The sequence below is a fragment of the Polypterus senegalus genome, chromosome 7, assembly GCF_016835505.1.
Source record: "Polypterus senegalus isolate Bchr_013 chromosome 7, ASM1683550v1, whole genome shotgun sequence".
NCBI lineage: Eukaryota > Metazoa > Chordata > Cladistia > Polypteriformes > Polypteridae > Polypterus > Polypterus senegalus.
Window position 1 is genome coordinate 69,623,362 of NC_053160.1, and position 20,743 is coordinate 69,644,104.

The following is a 20,743-nucleotide window of genomic DNA, read 5'->3' on the forward strand; positions in this document are numbered from 1 at the left end:
AGGTCACTTTATGCAGGGAGCAGCCGAAAGAACAAGAAGATTCAGGAGAGCAGCTATCTTTCTATGTGAAATTTAGAATGTTTGTGGCTCAAAAACTCTAATTTATAAAGTCATATAAACATGTTATACAAAGAGCAACTGAGCTAATTTATTTTTGCTTAAATATCAAACAATTTTCAAAAATGTATAATTTTTATTTTTAATAATCTTGTAGCCACAGTTATATGAAGCAGTGGAACCACTGGACTTTGAAGAATTCCTGATGACTCAGTTGAGCAGTGTGGATTCAGAGTTTATGCAAGAGCTCGGAGACTTCCCTGAAGATGACTTGCCAATTGAGCTTGTTCCAAGAGAATGCACAACAGTGCGACCATCTGTACCAGAAGAAGGGTAAAATTTATATCAATTACTTTCTGGTTATGTTTAGGCTGAACCACCAAAAATAATTTTAACTGTGAGTGCAGTTTTTATTGTTGGTCATGTCAGAAAGTTTTCTTTCTTTTTAGTATTTTTGGTATGCTAGGGTGGCTGTTGTGTTGTTATAATATTTATTTATTGAGCTTTTGTTAAAGCTAAACGTTTCACTTGGAATAAATAAAATTCTATCTATGTGTGTCTGTCTGTTGTTTGCCAGTATTTATGGTAGCATTTAAAATAGTGACCAGACTAAAATATGAAGACAGACATGAAAGACTTGGTGCTTTAACAAAAAACTGTCCTTTTAGGAATGTTTGGCTCTTTTCATACTCACTTTCTAAATATGGTGATTTCAAATGCTGAAAGTGAAATATAACCAAATATAGGGCAAAGTACATGAATCACACTGGATCTAGGAGCGAAACTATCAAAGGTGCTGCTACTACAACCTGCTATGGGAGTTGCTACAAAGTGAAATGGTTTTCTATTTCATCCATGAAAAATGCAAGATAATGACAATACTATAGTGGCCCGGGTCCCAGATGTGTGGACACACGTTGTCCAAATACACAGAAGAAGCAGCTCCATGAGTAGTGGGTACAGGTGGGCGCAGATGCACCACTTTTGACCAAGTATACTACAGCAGCTAAAGCTCATCAGTTCTGATCCTTGGCCTCCAGTGAGCATCATATGTTCACCTTGGCCTTCGGTCAGCTCACAGAACTGGGGAAAAGTGTGGCATATGGGTTTCCTCTGACCCTGGGTAATGAAGTGGCATTGAGCCTGGTGGTGTATGTAAGCTAAAGAAGCTTATGCTTCTTTTTAGGGACACATCCCAGCAGCCTGGCTTACAGTGGCTGATTCCATTTGTCCTTCTCTCACACCCCAAGTCATTGCAATACATTTTAGGTTCACACCTAATACAACAAGAATATTGACGTGAAAAGTTAATAATACTAGGAATACAATTTGTCATAACACTACATTGCACATGTTAAATAATGTATGTCAATAGCATGTATATACTAGTGCAATAAAAATAATGCAAATAATAAAAATAATGCAAATTTCAAATGTTTTTCAATGTGGACTGATGTTGGCATTAAGTTATAGCTTCAGTACCAATTAAAAGTACTAAAAGTTATTCAAATGTTATTTTTTCTGTCAAAGTATATAAATATACCTAAAAAGATAGATCTCTTTTACATTTTGGTGTTCTTGCTTCTACCACACCATTCGTTGAAAATCTGGGATTGAATCATGATGTAGCTTTTTTTGCTTCAGTTTGGGTTATCTGCTGCTCTTTTTGCTTCGATGCTTCCCAATTTGTTTGTGAAGTCGTCATTTGGTTTGTGTGCTGTTCGATTTCCATTTGTTGTTTCCGATTTTTTTTTTGGTATTAAATTTGTTTTTGCGTTTTCTCCTTTGTTTTTGTGTTTTCTCATTTGTTTTTATGTATTTAATTGTTTCTACATTGTGTTTCTGTGTTTCCAATTTTGATTTTTTTCAGTTTTTGTGTTTTCTGATTTACTTTTGCATATTCGATTTTTTTGCAAATTCTGATTTGTTTTTGCAGATTCTGATTTTTTTGGCATTTTGTGATTTGTTTTTGTGCATTGCACTTCAGGGCCACCATACTCAGGTGACAGACAGCACATAACATAATAAGTCAAAATGAAATTCTCAGCTCTCTGAAAAGAACATGGCTGCATTGCCAATGTTTGCAGAGCAGCATGTGTATCAATGGCAAGACTACTGAAACAATATCCTCTAGACAGATTTGACCAAAGTGGAGTTGTCTGGTTATTATGCATAATGCTACATTTGGTGAAAATCAAGCAGAAGTAAATAAAATGATTATGAATACTTATAACTTTGACTTCAGAAATACCAAACTTATCTTTAATCCCCAGAATGTCAGTTCCCATGAAAGCAAAACACAATTAAAACATTAGAACTCATTAAAAGTAGACTCTGAAAATGAAATGACACTACTAAAACAATGATACAAATAAAAACAAACAGTAAATAAAAAGTAATTGTACGTAATAACAATAAATAAGCATATATTACAAACTAGCAAAACACCCGCGCTTCGCAGCGGAGAAGTAGTGTGTTAAAGAAGTTATGAAAAAGAAAAGGAAACATTTTAAAAATAACATAACCTGATTGTCAATGTAATTGTTTTGTCACTGTTATGAGTGTTGCTATCATCAAGGATTTGATTATCATTATTTCTTTGAATCAGATTCGTATTTGGAGGATGTGTTGTTTTGAAGTTACATTCTGTGTTTGTCAACCGTTGTTAAGATAACAGATTTCATTCATCGAAGTGTTCACTACCCAAATCGCTACTCGTGAATGTAAGATGTTTAATAGGCATTCCCGGTATTAACTTGTGCTAAATGTACCATGGTGTGACATAAGGGGAACTGACTGTAAAAAAGCAAGGAGGCTAGTATTTTGAATGAAAAGGGAGAAGACAGCGAAGGAGTGGAAAAGTGAGAAGGAAAACTGTTTAAATAAAGAGCTAGGAAGGTGAATGGAAAGAAGCAGCCAGCGGTAAAGTAAGGAAGACTCCGTAATAAGGATTTGATGTACGTAGAAGATGTAACAATAAGATTGTTAAGCCTTATGATAATGTTCCCGCACGGAGGGTTTAGAGAGACGCACAGGGAGAAGTATAGAATGGGGAAGCCCATGTGACTGTTCTGCTGTTCTCCTTCGACAGCTTTGTGGCTCTGCATATTTGTATGCACCTCTCTAAAGTCAGTTTGTCTTCTCTCAGTAATCTTTGTTGCAAACTTGCATCACTGGTTTCCGAACACAATTCGGTCATGTATAAGGGAACTTTTAATCTCCCCGAAATTGCATGTGCCTGCTAACACTCTCAGATCTGTGACGTAGTTGTCTATATTTTCTTCCCTTGCCTGATTTTTTGAAAAAAATCTGAACCTCTCTACACTTTCGTTTATTTTCGGGTTGTAATGTCCATTAAATTTACGTATCATCAAGCTCATGGTTAACTCATCAGATCTTACATCACCGGTCAGCGCCTGACACAGTTCTCTGCCGCTCTCTCCAAAAGATAACGGAATAATCTGACCTTAGTGTTTTCCTTGGCCTCCGGCATTGCAAGTTCTGTGTATAATCTGTACTCGTCCTTCCATGTTTTCCATGACTTCGCCAGGTCTTTATCATCGAGGCTTTATACCCTGTATCTTCTCATTAAACTTGTATCTCGCGAATATCTTGTGCAATCTTGCAATGTCCACGGCTTTATTTAATTTTAGCTCAGACCCGGCACTTAAAAGGTTCTCTCGCACTTTTGCTGAGTTTGTGCCAAACACTATTCTATCCCTGACCATCTCATCTTCGTTTGCATAAGCACAGCCCTTCACAAGCAATTTTAACTCCGTTAGAAAGTGATCAAAAGTCTCGTTTATACCCTGCGTCCTCTCAGTAAATTGGTATCTTGCGAATATCGTATTCGTCTTGAGCATGACAAACGCCAGCGGCAGCGTGTCTATGAACTTAATTTAAACTTAAGCTTTACACCTTTCTTTCCTATTCGTTTGCATAACTACAGTCCTTCACCAGCCATTTTAACTCCATTACAGCAATTTTAACTCCCTTACAAAGTGATCAAAAGTCTCGTTTACACCCTGCATCTTCTCATTAAACTTGTATCTCGCGAATATCATAGGCATGACAAACGCCAGCGGCAGTGTGTCTATGAACTTAATTTAAACTTAAGGTTTACACCATGCTTTGTTTTCGCAGTAGCTGCACTTATGAATATGCTTGTATGCGTCACACGCTTCATATTCTTTTGCTGACTTCTCAATTGTGTAATGCGTTTTTTGAACAGGTTTCATTCATCGAAGTGATCACTACCCAAATTGGTACTCGTGAATCTAAGATGTTTAATAGGCATTCCCGGTATTAAGTTGTGGATTTGCCTGAGAATATTTAGCGGCAGCGTGTCTATGAACGTAATTTAAACTTAAGCTTTACACCTTGCTTTCCTATTGATATGTGTACAAAGGCTTGTTCAGCGTCAGAGGGTTTCTGCAGTAGCGGCACTTATGAATATGCTAAGCACAGTACTTCACCTGCGAATATTTACCTTATATGGGCAGGCACTCAATTACGTGGGAGGCGTGATGATGCGGGACGCAACTCCGCCTCACACGGTGACTGAGCTGCTGGCTGTGGCCGTATATATGGACGAAAGTAGGTTCCAGTTATGACCGTTACGCTTAGAATTTCGAAATGAAACCTGCCAAACTTTTGCTAAGCTGTAAGGAATGAGCCTGCTAAATTTCAACCTTCCACCTACACGGGAAGTTGGAGAATTAGTGATGAGTGTGTCAGTCAGTCAGTCAATCAGTGAGGGCTTTGCCTTTTATTAGTTTAGATAATGAACACATTTCTGTTATCACTGACTGAATTGTATACTGTATACATTACATGATTGAGTTACTGTATTTTATTGAAAAATGAATGAGCCATTATTTGTATGAGATTTTAATATTTATTTTAAAATCTGAGCACTGTTCCAGACAGAGAGATTAGACAATCCTAGAATGAATTCCGTTTTGCTTCAGTGCAGTCTTGCACCAGTGGATTAGCCAGATCCAGAAATATGGAATTCAGTAAGCTCATGTGATCCCTGATAGGTTGATCTGGATAACTGTGTGTTCATGGGAAAATTTACAAGCCATTAAGAGTCAAGCATTGAACAGCTGATCAATCATCGCCTACAAGTCTGAGAAATAGAAGGAACAATCTTCATGCCTGCGGAGCAAGAGGTGCTGGTGGTAGTGCATGAAGATTATCAACATATCCGATTAAAAGTAATATCACAGCAGCAGTTACCTAGGAAAGGGAGATGGTGTGGAGGAATTTCACTGACTGAGTGAATGTGTACAAGATGAAATTCATGTTAAATTGTGTTTTAAATTGTTGCATTGTGTACCCCTTATGTTATTATTCTACTTAAAATGTAATATGTCCTCAAGTAAACATTGTATTGTTTTTGCAGTGTCATTGATAGCAAAAAAGTCTAAAAACCTGTGACAGAAAGTGTTCATCATACATGGAGGTGTTCTAGTTGTTAGTGTCAGTTATTTTGAATGCTATCCTGTTTGCACTGAAATCTGTATTGCTACATAACAAAAGAAAGCAAAAGTTAATTACTTTCATATACAAATCTACAGTGCCAGCTCCTTGAATGGATGCCCTGTTCAAACTTGAGACCCTGGATAACTGGCCTCAACATCTGTACAATAATTATGTGCATGGCATCTCACATTTTAAGTCAAAATATATTACTTTTTATTTCAATGTTTATGTTTAGGGCATTGTAAAGTGTGATTTAAATTACTTACCTGGTAGGGGACAAAAAATCCAAAACATTGTTTAGTAGTGTTCATATCATTTTAATAATAGCTTTCTTTTTTTCTGTCTGTAGAGAGGAACTTGATGCTCACGTTAGAGACTGTGTGCGGTCATACACTGAACCCTGGCTAGTTGTAAGCCGAAGGTATGTGTGGCACAGTTCTATAATTTGATGTTGATTTTTAAATTATTTTGAATTAATGACAATATGTCTTATTTTTGTGAATTATACTAGCATGATTTAGAAATGTAACAAGTAATAAATTCAGTTATGTAAAATGGAGTTAAAGCACAATGTAGAAAGCAGTGTTCTGTGTTCAATACTTACAGAGTACCATTGTCTAATTAATGTCAAATTGCATTAATCATGATGATAAAGTGAAGATATGTCATCTCAATCGTTTTGAGCTTTAAAATACATTATAACAGCTTTTTGCCTGTTTCTTCTAACAAACATTTAGTGAAATAATATCATAACATAGAGTAAATTATTCAGAATGTCTTGAGTAATCTTAAATTTGTTTCTAGTGATAAACAGATTAAATATGAGTTTTTTACTACAAATATGATTATCCTTGTTTTGAAAATTAGAATTATTTGGAAATTCACAATTAGAAATTTGTTAGAAACACTGTTTGAATATTTCAAGGATTTTTTTTAACAGGTATCAGGGTGATGTAGGCAGCATATATTCAGAGCGACAAAACCTTCACAGAACTCTGCAGAAGCAGATTTTTGAATCTGATGAGTTGCCAGATTCCATTAGTCTGTCTTATCAGGTAAGTTTAAAAAATTTACTTATACTTTTTATTTTTGACCTATGAGCTCAGCAAAGAATCTTATTCAAATCTGAAACCAGTTTTTCCATAAATATGCATACTGTTCCTTCCAGTAGCTGCAATTTGTCCTTGTAAATTCAGAGTTGACTTGCATTTTTACTCATAAATCATCCCAGCAGTTTAAAATCTAGTTACATTTTGAAATGTAAGAAGTAATGAAATATCAGTGTGTAGCTTCTAAGATGGATGTGTCGTCTAAAATGCCAGACCTTTCAAGCTGTCTACTGATCTGCTACTTGTTACATGTATTACAAACCTATGGTAAAATGTACTGTCTTCATGTGAAAGGGGATTGTATGGCACTGCTATTTTACTTAAACATTGCTGTTAAAAAAGAGAAGAAGTAATTTAAAGACAGTTTAGCTATGTCTTTAGGTATTATGTGTGTTCACTTTAATTGAGCATTTGAAAATTGACATTTTGGAAGAAAACTACAAGTTAAGAATTCAATAACTCAAGTTAAAAAAGTACATGACATCAACTCAGGGCCTCACTGTAGTATGCTAAAAAGTATGCACTCGTCAGATGTTCATACAATACTCTGCTTTATTACAGCAAACATTACAAAAGTTTTTTTTCCTAAAATCCTGCATATCAAGTCTATACAATTTTAAATTCAGTTGGTTTTGGCCATATATGACCCAGGCAAATCACAAAGTGCATTTATCTGATTAAAAAGAACTATCAATGCTATCAAAGCTATCAGTGCACAACCCCTTAACAAATGGTAACAGTAAGTAACACACACAAACACAACGTCTACTGCAAACTGAGGTTCACCATATGTGAGATAAGGCATGGCTTTGTTACACATCACAAATTATGTTGATATTGTTACGTGTCTTGTTATTGCATATGGGGAAAGGTGGAGTCTTAGGGGAATGCACTTTGTGAGGGCTCAGGGCACCTCCCTAGAGAGAGCTGATTGACAGGATTAGGGTGAGAGGGGAGATGTTCCTGAGACACAAACAAGCAATAGGGCACCGTTTATAGTGTAGCCCACCAAATAAAAAGCTAGTCAGCATTTTGGAGATTCCACTGGAAAAGCAGCTCCTGTGTGTCTTATTTGACAGGTTGTTACAGTATCATAGATTACTACCACCTTGTTTGAATGTTGCTAGGCTACACAGAGTGTTGCATTCATGGTCTGTACTTCTGTAGGAATTTAAGTAGGAATTTCTGAAGGTTTGCAAAATGTGATACCTTTCTTTTCTTTCACAAAGCATCCTTCTTGTGCTTTTATGGCTGTCTTAATGATTTAGATAACTTTCAAACTATGTACTCTCATTAAAAACAGTGCATTTTACTCAGGCTGTGGCACTGACCATGAGAATGTCAGTGTCAGAGGGCCATCCAGTATAATTTGGTCTTCTTTTACTAATGTTCGAAGTGAGACAGCATTTGACACAGGGCTTAGTAAACTGCTCAAGTGATGGGTCTTCTGTGCTGATTGTGATTAAATCCTCCAAGGTTGAGATACTGAGTGAGCTTTGCACTTTTAATTTTATTCTGTTTTGTATTGAAAAGCCATGCCCACACTGAGCTGCTGAAATAGGCAGAACAAGCATGATCTCAGCAAGATTCAGAATACTGTGGAAATCTGTGCAATAAAGCTCTTTTTTCCAGTAAGACTTCCTATAAACTGTTGGAAGACTTGTCTGAGAATAATTAGAATTTATAGATAGATAGATAGATAGATAGATACTTTATTAATCCCAAGGGGAAATTCACATATATTCACATATATATTCACATAGCAATCTCCATTCCATTTGTACAGCCTTGACAACACATACATTCATCAAACAAGACTTTTTGATATCAGTTAATTGAAAAGTGTCAGTTTCATTTTCTCCAAAAGTGGTTAAATCATCTTGCCATGAATCATGATAGAAGGCTGAGAAGCACAAATGATCTCAGACCCATCTTACAGCTCTGCTACAGCTGTGGAAATGAGTGCCTCGCCCCTCAGTGAATGAGACAAAAGGCTTTTGTAAGCAGCAGGCAGGGGGCATACATTTTTACAGCTCCAGCTGGGGCAATAAGTGTCCTTTCCAGTGCATAGGACAAAATGGCATATTGGAGAAAAAAGTGACAAAAGATTTTCTAGATTCCTTTAAACAGATTTAGCTCCATTTTAGTTGTCCAGTGTTCATTTTGTAAATAGAAGAGCATTTCAACAACAAAGGCTCAGCTGTGGAAAATTAGTGTCCTCTAAAGTGGATGGGATGCAGAGGTATAGCTTACAAGGGCATGCATTTCTACAGAAAAGGGTCTGCTATGGAAACGATTGTCCCCTCTGGTGGAAGGAATGGAGTTGCACAATAGATATGAATGTGCAATAGAAGACTACCTGATGGGCTTATTAAAGACACTGTGCAGCATTTTAAATACAGAGTGTTCACAATTTGATCAGTTTTAATCTACCATGATCAACTGTGTATGTAATATCCAGGAGAAATAGTTTTATAGGGTAATGACATCTGCTGTGAAAATGAGATTCTCCCTCAATGTTGTGCCAGGCTTAGGCTTTTTTTTTTTTATAGAAATTCATTCACACAGTTTTAATCACTCATATGACAGAGGTGAAATTTGAGTTCCACAACAAAGCCTTTCCTTTGGAAATTGATTTTTTTTTTCTCCTCCAGAAAAAACTACCTGAGTAAATGTTTAAGAGCAAGGCACCATGTATGGCGTAAAAGTGTTTTTGTACAGGGTTCTTGGGTGTCAAGTTATTTATTATTAATTATAATTATTACTATTATTAATTTTTTACTAAATCTTATTTTATGTTTTTTTTGTTTGCTCCTGTTGAAGAATTTATTGGTAAAAGAACATATAGTGCCACACCAAAACGACTGAAGTAACAACTGACAAAATGGCATTTATCAATGCCTTTTTAACAAAGTTTACTGTCCACCATCAATCACAGATCACACAAGTAAAATGACAATAACATGTTATACACCTGCAACCTTAAAATGCAGATTTCATGATATCGCTATGTGTGTAGAAATAGCGGGCAGGCGGTTGCACATGAAAGTTTACTGACGGATAGCTGGCATTTTGCACAGTGCATGTGTTAAATCAAAAGAAAAACGGTATGCAAAGATCCATGAACACAAGGAGATTTATGACAATCACACCTTAGTGTTCAACGGGGCACAGATATCTTTATAACAGAGGACCTACATGATGAGCAGATGAATTTCAAATGCTTCGCTGCCTTCCTTTTGTTTTGATGACTGATTGCGTCATATTCAACCCTTTGTTCATTTTTCTGGCACAAGTGTAACCATCCTTTTGTTGAAATTCACCAGTTGGAATATATGGCCGCCAGGTCAGCCAATATCAAAGTGTGACATAATTTTTGCCTCGAGTCCCTTGCACCCAGCTTAGGTGCTTGAAGTATATAAACCATCATTTATGCAGCTCACAGATGTTTAAGGGGGAGCCTATACCGACACATGCTAACGGCACATCCACTCCAAAAAAAAAAAATATGGTATTTTGCATATAACAAAGTATAATTTATTTGAAGTTTGAATGATTTCATTTGCCACTGGATAACTAAGTAGAAATGATAATTGCCAAAGCCTATTTTTGGTTGCATTTGCAACCATTGTAGGCACAGTCTGGAGCCCTGGTGGGTCCACAGGCTGGGACACTTGGAACTTGCTTCTGGGCTTCATGTGGTCTGCAGTCCACCATTTGAAAAGGATAGATGCATATTTTTTTTAACAACTCACATTAAGACATCATTGGAAAAATAACCATATTGTAATGAAAAGGCACTGTTGCTCAATCCATATCTTAACACATTATTGATTTTTGTATTTTTGAAGTTACACACATTTTTCACATTTATGGAATGCTATGTTTTGTCACTGACACATACTTTGTTAAAATAAGTTATATTTAGCAATTTTGAAAAAAAAAATCTTAGAGGGCAAATGTGAAACAAAAGTTTTAAAACTTTCCAAATATATCCACTTCAAAGATGCAAAGCACCAAATTTCCCAAAAAGATGACTTATGCATTTCTGAATTATGTTTATGAAAAGACATTGGATGTTGAAAATTACTCCTTTCCTTTTAGCTTTAGCAACTACTCTTTATGAAGTTTTCTTATAAACAACAACACAATGACAAAACAGAACTAATTGGAAGAACTCTGTGGTAGGATAATTGTCTTCTACGTGGTTGATCCTAATTTCTAGTGCAGGATACATGCTTTCTTATACTGTGTCTTTATCTAATTCTAGTGTGATTAAAATAGTAGTAAATGCCACACAGTAAATACAATGTATTTACTTTGCATATATTCCACACATAGTACAGAAGCAGGCATTTATAAGTAGTGTTATCTTTCCAGGCATGAAATTCCCATTACAATCTGCTGACTTTCAACTGACTAGAGATGTACTGTGGCTCAAAATACTCTTATGTTTCAGTCTTTGAGCCTTGCTCAGTGATAAATCACATGAGCTCCTACTACATTAAATACTCTACAGAAAAAGTGTTTCAATATTCTTTAGAGTGCTGTAACCCAGATGCCTTGGTGTTAAGGGGTACGTATATAACCTCCATAGTAAAATAACTGCACAGTGAATACATAGGAAAACATTAATAAGAAAACTTACAAAAATGGTACACTTTCCATGTTTCTGTCAGCTGTTGTTGTTATCAAATCTTTAGAATGACTCACAACAATTGGTTAAAGTAAAAACTGAATTGTAGAAACTAACAATATTGAAAACCAGTAAGCTTACTGTTTTTGGAGATGTGTCTCTTTCAAAAGGCTGGCAAATGAAAGAATCAATGCCAAAGCAATAAAGAGAAAAACACTTTATCTAGTTTGCTCACAGCTTTGATACTCATTCTTGCTACTGCTCTATTAATACTTATTCTCAACGTTTGCTTGCACCTTATTCTCTTATTAGCAGGTGCTGGAAATGTGCATCGCATGATAATAATGAAACTTGAGATATTGCATAGCTGGTTTTATTTGACCAAAAGCTTTGATTTTGTAAATGCCATTTAGCAATATCCCTGTATTGGCTCCAGCCCTCATTACACAAAGAGAGTCCTGGTAAGGGCACTGCACAGTCACACATTTTACATACAGTATTGGAATTTACCCGGAAAATACATAAAACCTCTGTTTAGATGTAGTATTTAGGGGCTTGAGTGCTGTATAATCCTTTCACAGCATATGTAACACAGCTTGTGAGACTGTAAAGTAGAGAAGAGTATTCTTTTCAGCTGATTTGTCTGTCAGAAAAGTGTTTCTGGATTTAGATGAACATCCTGTTTAACTACATTCCTCATTAGTGCACTTAATTTATGTTGTCATAATTTAGACTAATTGTTTGAAAAAATTCTCTAAGAAATCTGGCAAATATTTGTGTTTTTGACCCATATTTTAGAACACAACGATCTGTTTATTTGGTGTGATTTAATTGCATCTTAGTTTTAGTTCTTGTTTGTGCTTTCCCTCTCACACATATTTCTTTCATTTATGATTCAGCATACGAAGATTGGTCTACAGAAGAGCATTTCTTTACATATCTGCTCAGTGTTTGTGATTAACAGAAAATTATTTTCAGAAATAGTTTAAAAGAAGCAGGAGAGCATTTATATGCTAGTTCTGTGCAAATGCACAAATCATTGATATCTGTCTGATAAAACTGTGAATAAAAGCTATTCACTTATGCATACAGAGCTAGTGCTAGACAGTATGCAGCAATGAAGCTCAGAGCTTTGGTACACCACAGAGAGCTCATTACTTAATTTAATTTAAATTGAAGCTATTTTAAATCGGTTTGCTTCAATCTAATCGTGCTTGGAATCAAACCAATGTATTTGCACTCGTTCAAAATAAAATGTGTGCTAGAAATTTATTTTTTGTTGTTTGCAATTACCAGTAAACAAGATGAAAGAAAAAAACGTGTTGATATTGTAGTTGCTTAGGTTTAGCTTCATTGACTTTAAGAAAACAGTGAGGCAATTAGAGAAGAGCAGAATTCACTACATAAGGAGCCATCCTTTTAAACTTTTTTTTAAAGTGGTTTGGGATTCATCTGCTGTTTTTTTCCATTTAGTATTTTAAATTCTTTATTTGTTATAAACTTCTATGTATGACCAGGCAAACTATCAGGCACTTTCACTGTTGGAATAGCTTCTGCCTCTGGGAAGACTGAACCAAGATAATACTTGAATAATTTTATTGTGGGCTCAAAGTGCTGACATTACAGCTGTCCTGAAGTAGAAATGCTGACCCAACCTGTGTGATATACCATTAGGTATACTTGGTGACTTTTGTGTAGACACGTTCAGCCCACATCTAGTTTTTTGTAGAGATTCTTGTAGACTAATGTGGATAGTGTGTAGTGTAGAGTTCTCTGAGCTCTCAGGTTTTGCTTGCCATCCAAAGTGAAGTGTTGATATGCCATTAATTTTCTGGTTATGACATTTTTTTATGTTTGATTTTTTTTTTCAAGTTTATTTTTATTTGCAATTGTTCATTTCTCTATAATTATTTATTTGAATGGCCATGGTCACTTTAAATAGATACCAAAAACTGTTTGCCTGGAGGTTTTCAGGAAATCTTTTGATCATGGCATGATTTGTCTCTGAAACCTGTGTGCTGACAATAAACTTTACTCAAACATGCCACGCACAGATGAGTCAGCCCCTGTCTTGAACCCTATATTCTGTAAACACCGGCTGTAGCTCTGTGCTATTCTGCAGTAGAAATGGAGTGGATAATTTCATACTTTGAACTAATTAGTTTCCGTATGGAAAAACATCTGAGAAGGGGCTCTTTCGCCTATATTTTACCAGTGGTTAACTCCTATTGAAGTCAACATAATGATCAAACAATTTTTGCTCTCTGGAGGACAATGTTTATTTCTTAAAAATTTTCTAACATTTGTTTAATAAAACTTTATAGTTTCTTATTCTTAATATTTTCAGAGTATGAAGCAAATTAACCACAATATTTTTGGATTATTCACTAGAACAAATCAAGAAAAATTTCTGTGTGTTCTGATGACTCGGGACGAGCAACCCTCACATCTTTGGATTTTGATCTGCGTGGCCTGCAACCAGATAGCCGTATTGAAAACCTATTGCAGTTCAGCAGTCTAGAGGAGCTTGAACGGCAAAATGACTTGGCCCGGAAGAGTAACCGCCACCAGGAGCTATTTGCACTTTGCCCTCCTGCTGATGAAGTAAGAAATTATTTTCTTTTTTATTTTTTTAATTTGGAGAAATAGTTTAAAATCTGGGTCATTGGTTGCTTGAGGACAAATGCAGTGTCCTGTATATTTATTAGGTAAGTACAATATCTTGAAAAAGGATTAGTAGATCATGATGGTATGTGTAAATACACTTCAGAATTAACATTTTATTTATATCTCATTATTTAGCCCAAATCTATCTATCTATCTATCTATCTATCTATCTATCTATCTATCTATCTATCTATCTATCATTTTACCATCTTCATTATTGAAAGTTTTCACAATATATTTATATTAGTGGGTAGTGAATAGCGAATAATGAATAGTGGAGGCTGGACCTCTGTGTTTTTTCCATTGATTCTGGGGTTCGTCAGGGGTGTGTTCTTGCTCCTACTCTGTTCAATGCTTTTATGGACTGGGTGTTGGGCAAGGTCATGGGGTCCAGCGGCTGTGGGGCATCTATTAGTGAAGAAAGATTCATGGATCTTGACTTTGCTGACGATGCTGTGATCTTCATGGAGTCAATGGATGCTCTGATCGGGGCTCTCAAGAGACTGAGCGAGGAGTCTGAGTGTCTGGGCTTGCGAGTGTCCTGGATAAAAACCAAGATCCATGCCTTTAATCACCTCTTGGGCACAGCCATCAGTAGTGTGTCTGTTTGCGGAGAGAGTGTTGACCTTGTGGAGAGGTTTACTTACCTTGGCAGTGACATTCATGTCTTTGGTGGCTCTTCCTGTGAAGTCAGTGGACGGATTGGGAGAGCATGGGGAGTCATGAGGTCGCTGGAAAAGGGTGTGTGGCGCTCCTGATATCCATGCAAAAGGACGAAGGTCCAAGTCTTTAGAGTCCTGGTGCTTCCTGTCTTGCTATATGGTTGTGAGACATGGACGCTATTCAGTGACTTGAGACAAAGACTGGACTCCTTTGGTACTGTGTCTCTCCGGAAAATCCTTGGGTACTGTTGGTTTGACATTGTGTTGAATGAGCAGTTGCTCATGGAGTCCCGAATGAGTCACATTACCTGTGTTGTGAGGGAGCATCAGCTACGGCACTCTGGCCCTGTGGCGTGTTTCCCCGAGGGTGATTCAGCTCATAAGATCCTCATTGCTGGGGACCCAAGTGGCTGGACCCGGTCAAGGGTTCGCCCACGTAACACCTGGCTGTGGCAGTTGGAGGGCCATTTCCGGAGGGTAGGACTGGTAGGGTCTTCCTGGGGAGTTACCAACTGGAATCCCGAGTTGTTTCACCGTGTAGTGGGTGTGGCAACGCTCTGTACCAGTGCATGCTCCCCAACTTGAGTTGACTTTACTTGTAGTGAATATTAACTGAGTTGTTAGCACTTCTAACTCACACCTTCTGTGCTCTGGTTTTTAATTCCTGGTTCACTGTCTTTGTGAAATTTTTACATTTTTGTTATTTTCATTTGATTATTTTTTTGTCATTCAAACAAATACATTTAAAATAATATATTTTTGATTTGGATAACTGAAATATTATCAAAATAATAAAAAGAAAATAAAAGCATTTTCTTGAACTACACTTAAAAAATTTTGAATAAATGTAATCAGATCTTTAACCAAAACACAGTAGTCAATAAAGCAGGTTCTGAGTGAGCAATCAATTAAATTTTAATATATTATTTCTTAAAGAACGTTAAGCAATAACTAGTACTCCAAGCAAAACAAATTAATTGTTTTCTTGGATCCAATAACTGGTTGTTTTACTTTTATGCAATAATTATAATCAGTGCCAAGGAAGAATTTTGAACAAATCCTCCTTGAAAAGCCTTCTCAGCTCAGTGACAGTTGTTGATTTAAGAACGAACTGCTTGTTTTGTATTCTTCCTACACTCTGAATTGGCCATTACAAACCTTTGATTTTTTTTTTCTTTAACAATTCTGATGTAGACTTGTGTGTTTATTCTGGATTAAATTTTTGCTGCATGGCATGGATCAGCTGCCTGTTAGCACCATGGACAGGACTCTGCATTCTCCTGAAACAGCTTTTGCACATTCTCTCTCTTTCAGTCCCTTTGCCACTTATTTACATTAAAAGCAAATCAAACAATTTGTTGTCTCCAAATAGTGTAAATTTTAAATTGATCAGGCAGTTAACACACCAGCTACTGTATGTCCGTTTCTGTTTCTGACAGAAGTTCCCATACACATATCTTGCTGTGAATTCCATTTGGACAGTTAATAACTTTGTTATTTAGTCATATTTTCAACCTTATACTTTAAATTACTGCTGCAACTGCTTAAACTACTTCATTGCCATTCATCCAAAAAGTGATTTGTTTAGAACCTAGTTTTGTTAAACTTGACTTGCTTGTATGGAATGTTACTTGATTTTAATAAAATCAATACAATGTTAAAAAAAGTGATTTTCTGAACTGCTTTGTCCATTATAGTGTCATTCACCCAATTCTTCTTTTCCTTACTAGTTTATATGGTCTTTTTAAGAAGACAAAAAAGTAAATCTTATATACATGCTTCTTTACCTTTAGGATTTTTTGTTAGTCAAACTTCATGAGTGCTGTGCTTATTGACCTTTTCATTTTAGATTGTGAGATTCTGATTTTTTTATGTTATGCCACTTTTGTAACAGGACCTTGCAGCTCTATTGCTGCTTGGGTCTGCAATTTCTATCATCTTGTCTAGTCCCTGACGTTATTTTTTTTTTATTTTGGAGTGCTGTACCTGTGAAAATTGTCTTACATTCTGACACTTTGCAGTACATTTGACTACTTGAATCAAACGTCCTGAAACAAGAAAAATAAAACCCATGGAGGATCAGCATAAGGAAATATTTATAAGAGATTAAATGGGTCTGATACAAATCATATATTTGTAATCCTCTGTCCTGGTCTGGGTTTGACAGATAAAGGTGATTGGGATTTTATTAATGAAATTACAATTAAAGCATTTATATCTACTCTTCGAAAATATACACTTTGTTAACCATTGTGACAACTACTATAGACTTTTTGCCCATTTTTTAAATGTAGCACATTATATGAGACATCCTAAATAGATATGAAGAGCATAGTACCAGTTGCACAGGAAGGGGGTATTATGTAAATCTAAAATAATAAAAATATTTAAGTTATTTACTCCTTTACTAGCTAGGGCCCAATAGCATGAAACATCCACTCTCTGACGCATTACTACTGAGTAGTTTCACCAAATGAATCACTCAGCAGAAGTGTGTCAAGAAATGCTGTGACAGCCAAGTCAGAACTTTTCTTTCTTTTAAATTTTCTTCTTTTTTAGTCATTCTGGCTTATTTATTTATTCATTTTTCTATTTATGTATCTATCAACCCATTTATGAATTTACGTATTTAAAGAGCTTTTGTAAAAAGCCAAATTTGCCCCTGCGGGCAAACAAGGTTCTATCTATCTATCTATCTTGATCTGTCCTCATGTAAAGTTGTACTGGTTTAATTCATCATTGACATGTTACTGTAAAATGTATTCAAATTCACATCCAGGAAATAGGCCTGCTTTCTTTTTAATTTTTCAATTAATTGGCAATAGTACAGCAAGACAATATTCTAAAAGGTACAGTTTTTCTTTTGTATTAACTGAAATGAAATAATATATATATTGTGCAATCAATATATTGAAGATAAATTTAAATTTATTGGAAGCATTATTAGATTGGAGAGAATGACCATTTCAAATGACAGCATTAGCATTAAGCAGATTCTAGTGATGTTAATTAAACATTTACAGGGTGACCTGGAATAATTGTAACAAGAATAGTTTTAATAACCCTGTTGATAATAAAAAAAAAGACAACGTGGGCATAAGTGTATATATGAGACATTCTGTATTTTGTCTGTTCTTTACTATGAGGCTAGAATAGGACAGAATCAAAACATTAAATGAAAAAAATATTTTTTGGTTGTTTACAATTGTGTCTAAATATTTTTTGTGTCTTCATCAACAGCAAAATAATTAAGCTCTCTTTTTGGTATAGTCTTTTTTGAACTGTAGTACTTACGACCAGTTGTGAACTGCTAGATACAAACATGTTACTGGCAGTCTGTTTTTTCTTTTAAACTTTTAAAACTGTGAAGCTGCTACTTTTTATTTAATTCATTCCACTAAAGCACAGTTTTGATGATAAATATAAGAATACTGTACTACAAAGAAAAAATAAACAGTTTTCACAAATGATATATGTGTGTTTTCCAAGCCTATTATTAAGCTCCCTTCTAGTATTTTGTATAATTAAAGTAAGTGGAAAAACACCGATTGCTCATGAAAAAATTTCTCTCCAAAAATAATCTATAGTTAAAAAAAAGAGTAAATATTTTTGGTAAAATGGAAACATTTACCAAGGATTAATTTTTCATCAGAAATGTTTATTGCTGAAACACCCATCACAGTGTCTTTTGGTAAATGTCACATCCCTTACATTAATCTGTGCTGCCTTGAGGGAATAGTGTGCAATTTTGGAGGATCGGAAGACCAATGTGAAAATATCTTCTGAAAGGCAGATAATGTTTATGGATAAAATGTAAATTTGCATTAAGGTTTTATAAAAGCCAGAATAAATTTCTCTACTGCAGTATTTTTTTTCCTTCCTTTGTTCCTTTTTGTCAAAGATTATGAACAGTTAATTTGAATTATAAAAAAATGTAAACCTGACATAGTTTTTTGGACTACATGTACCATGTCAGAGATAAACGTATCACCAAACCAATTTCATAAATAGAGAAATTGTTAGGACTACACAAATAATACTATAATTATGTTCAATGTAATTTCTTTTAGTATTTTTGCAGTTATTTCAGTGACTTCATTGTCACCATTTTGTGCATTTATTTCTCTTGGGTGTCATGATTTTCATTGGCCACATCGTTTTGTACTTTTGCTGTCATGAATGCTGCCACTTTAAAGGTACAGTAAGAATTGAATTAACTGTCAGTCTCTGTTAACCGTCAGAGCCAAAAAAAGCAAACACCAGGGTCTTCTTGTTACTATAATGCTACTGCCGTGCAGTATGCTGCACACTTTGCGCATTAGAACAACTCTCCCTTCTGCTAGTGTGTAGTGTTCTTCCCCTGCACCACATTTCAGATTGCATTTTGAAATCACATTGTCAGTTACATACCTTCAGTTTTATTAGCGTTACGTAGCTTTTCTGTACTATACATTATTATGGCTGATAAACGTAAGCAAGTGGTGTTGAAATTGTCACAAAAAGCTGAAATTACTAAATGTTTACATAATGGCAAAAGTGTTTTAAGTATTGCTTCAATTTACGGAATAGGAAGAACAACAGTGAACAATGTAAAGTGTGATGCCTGTCAAAATTAAAAAACATGTTGAAAATGGAAAACATTGATGGTAATGTTAATGTTCTCCTGTATTGTAATTTTCTTTTTAAATTCTGTCATATTATGTTTTGTTAGTGTATTGTGACGTGCAGGCAACTTGTGAATCATTATTGGGGAACAGAAAGGGTAGAACGAATGCTTTAAGTGATGGGACTGAGTGTAGGCCTTCTGTTCTTTAAGAGGCGTCTGTTAGGAAATGAGTGACAGGAGATGTCAGGAGAAAAATTAAGGTGAGGCAGAAGGAAGTTTTGAGTAGAGATTCAGGAGACTGTGATGATGTGAGTCCTCCTCCATGCTCCCTCCACTCTTCTGAGAGCCTCTCGAACCCAACAACGACAATGAGGACATCATATGAAGCAAGGGGATGGTGCTAAAAGGTGCAAAAGTGCTTTTATTTAAAACAAAAACTAAATAATATAATATAAATATAATATAAAGTAAATAAATAATCAATTAAAACAACAAATGGAGGTTAAAATCCTAATAAATAATTCCATTTAAAAACTAGGTTGAAATACTGGCTGGAAGCAGTCCCTTCTTTAAAACCTGGTGGGTTTCTTCTTTCTACCTAGTGGCTCCTGTGCTTCTCCCATATGGGCCCTGCAACAGGGGAGTTGCCCTATCTGCTGGTGCAGCTGTCTTCTACTCTGGCTACATAGAGCTCTAGCTGGAGCGAGATTTGGGTTCCTCAGCAGCCAGGGTGCTTACGCTGGGGCTCAACTCTCTCAAGCCTCCCTGACTGTCGCTGCCTTCCATGGTGAGTCATCCACTCTGCCGGTCACCCCAGCTCCTCCAAACTGCTTACCTGGAGTGACCGCTTCATTCTGCCCCCCGTCTCAGTTGTCGGCCTAACACTCCTCCACAGGGGGCTCTCCTACCAGCTGTATGCAATCTTCCAGCTTGCACTTCTCTCCTTCTCCAGCCTTCTTCTGTCTTAATCTCTGTCGTTTTCTTTTTAGAACCCTCCTCTGCACTCGCACTTCTATTTATAATGAGGAAGTGGCACAGGTGTGGTGAGTAGCAGCTCCGGGCACCAATTACAGACATGGGCTATCCCACACCTGTGCACTTCAGTATGGAAATGCCCAAGCCCATATCATGCCCGGGAACCTCTCCAACCACACTACCACGCCCACACTTTAAAGTTGCATGGGAAGCCTCCACACCACCACCAACCCAGTGCAACTGATGGCTTAAGGGGGGAAGGAATCTGGTATAGCGGGTCTGCAGCTTCAAAAGAACAGCCAGATTTTAATTAATCCATTTCAGCGTGTCTGTCTCTGTGGGCGCGATCTGGCAGCCACAGGGAGTTGATGAGATAATTGGGGTGAATAGCACCTGCACATGAGGGTGCGATCATTTTCAATTGCTTAATCAGCTTCCTGCGTTGCGTGATTGAGACGCTGCGCCCACGGAGTCATATAAGAACGGGCCGGCACAGAGAAACAAAGGGAGGAGATGTAAAGTAAAACGAAAGAAAGCATTGGAG

At 36.2% G+C, this 20,743-nt stretch overlaps 1 protein-coding gene across 3 annotated transcripts in view; it reads left to right on the forward strand.

Moving 5' to 3' along the window:
* dock8 (dedicator of cytokinesis 8) overlaps window positions 1-20,743 on the forward strand; it is a 229,161-nt gene that overhangs the window by 75,852 nt on the left and 132,566 nt on the right. For all 3 annotated transcript variants that reach the window (XM_039758842.1, XM_039758843.1, XM_039758844.1), the window contains 4 exons: window positions 215-390; window positions 5,894-5,965; window positions 6,485-6,599; window positions 13,681-13,893. In XM_039758842.1, coding sequence (XP_039614776.1) covers window positions 215-390; window positions 5,894-5,965; window positions 6,485-6,599; window positions 13,681-13,893 — 576 coding nt within the window. The remainder of the gene's footprint in view (window positions 1-214; window positions 391-5,893; window positions 5,966-6,484; window positions 6,600-13,680; window positions 13,894-20,743) is intronic.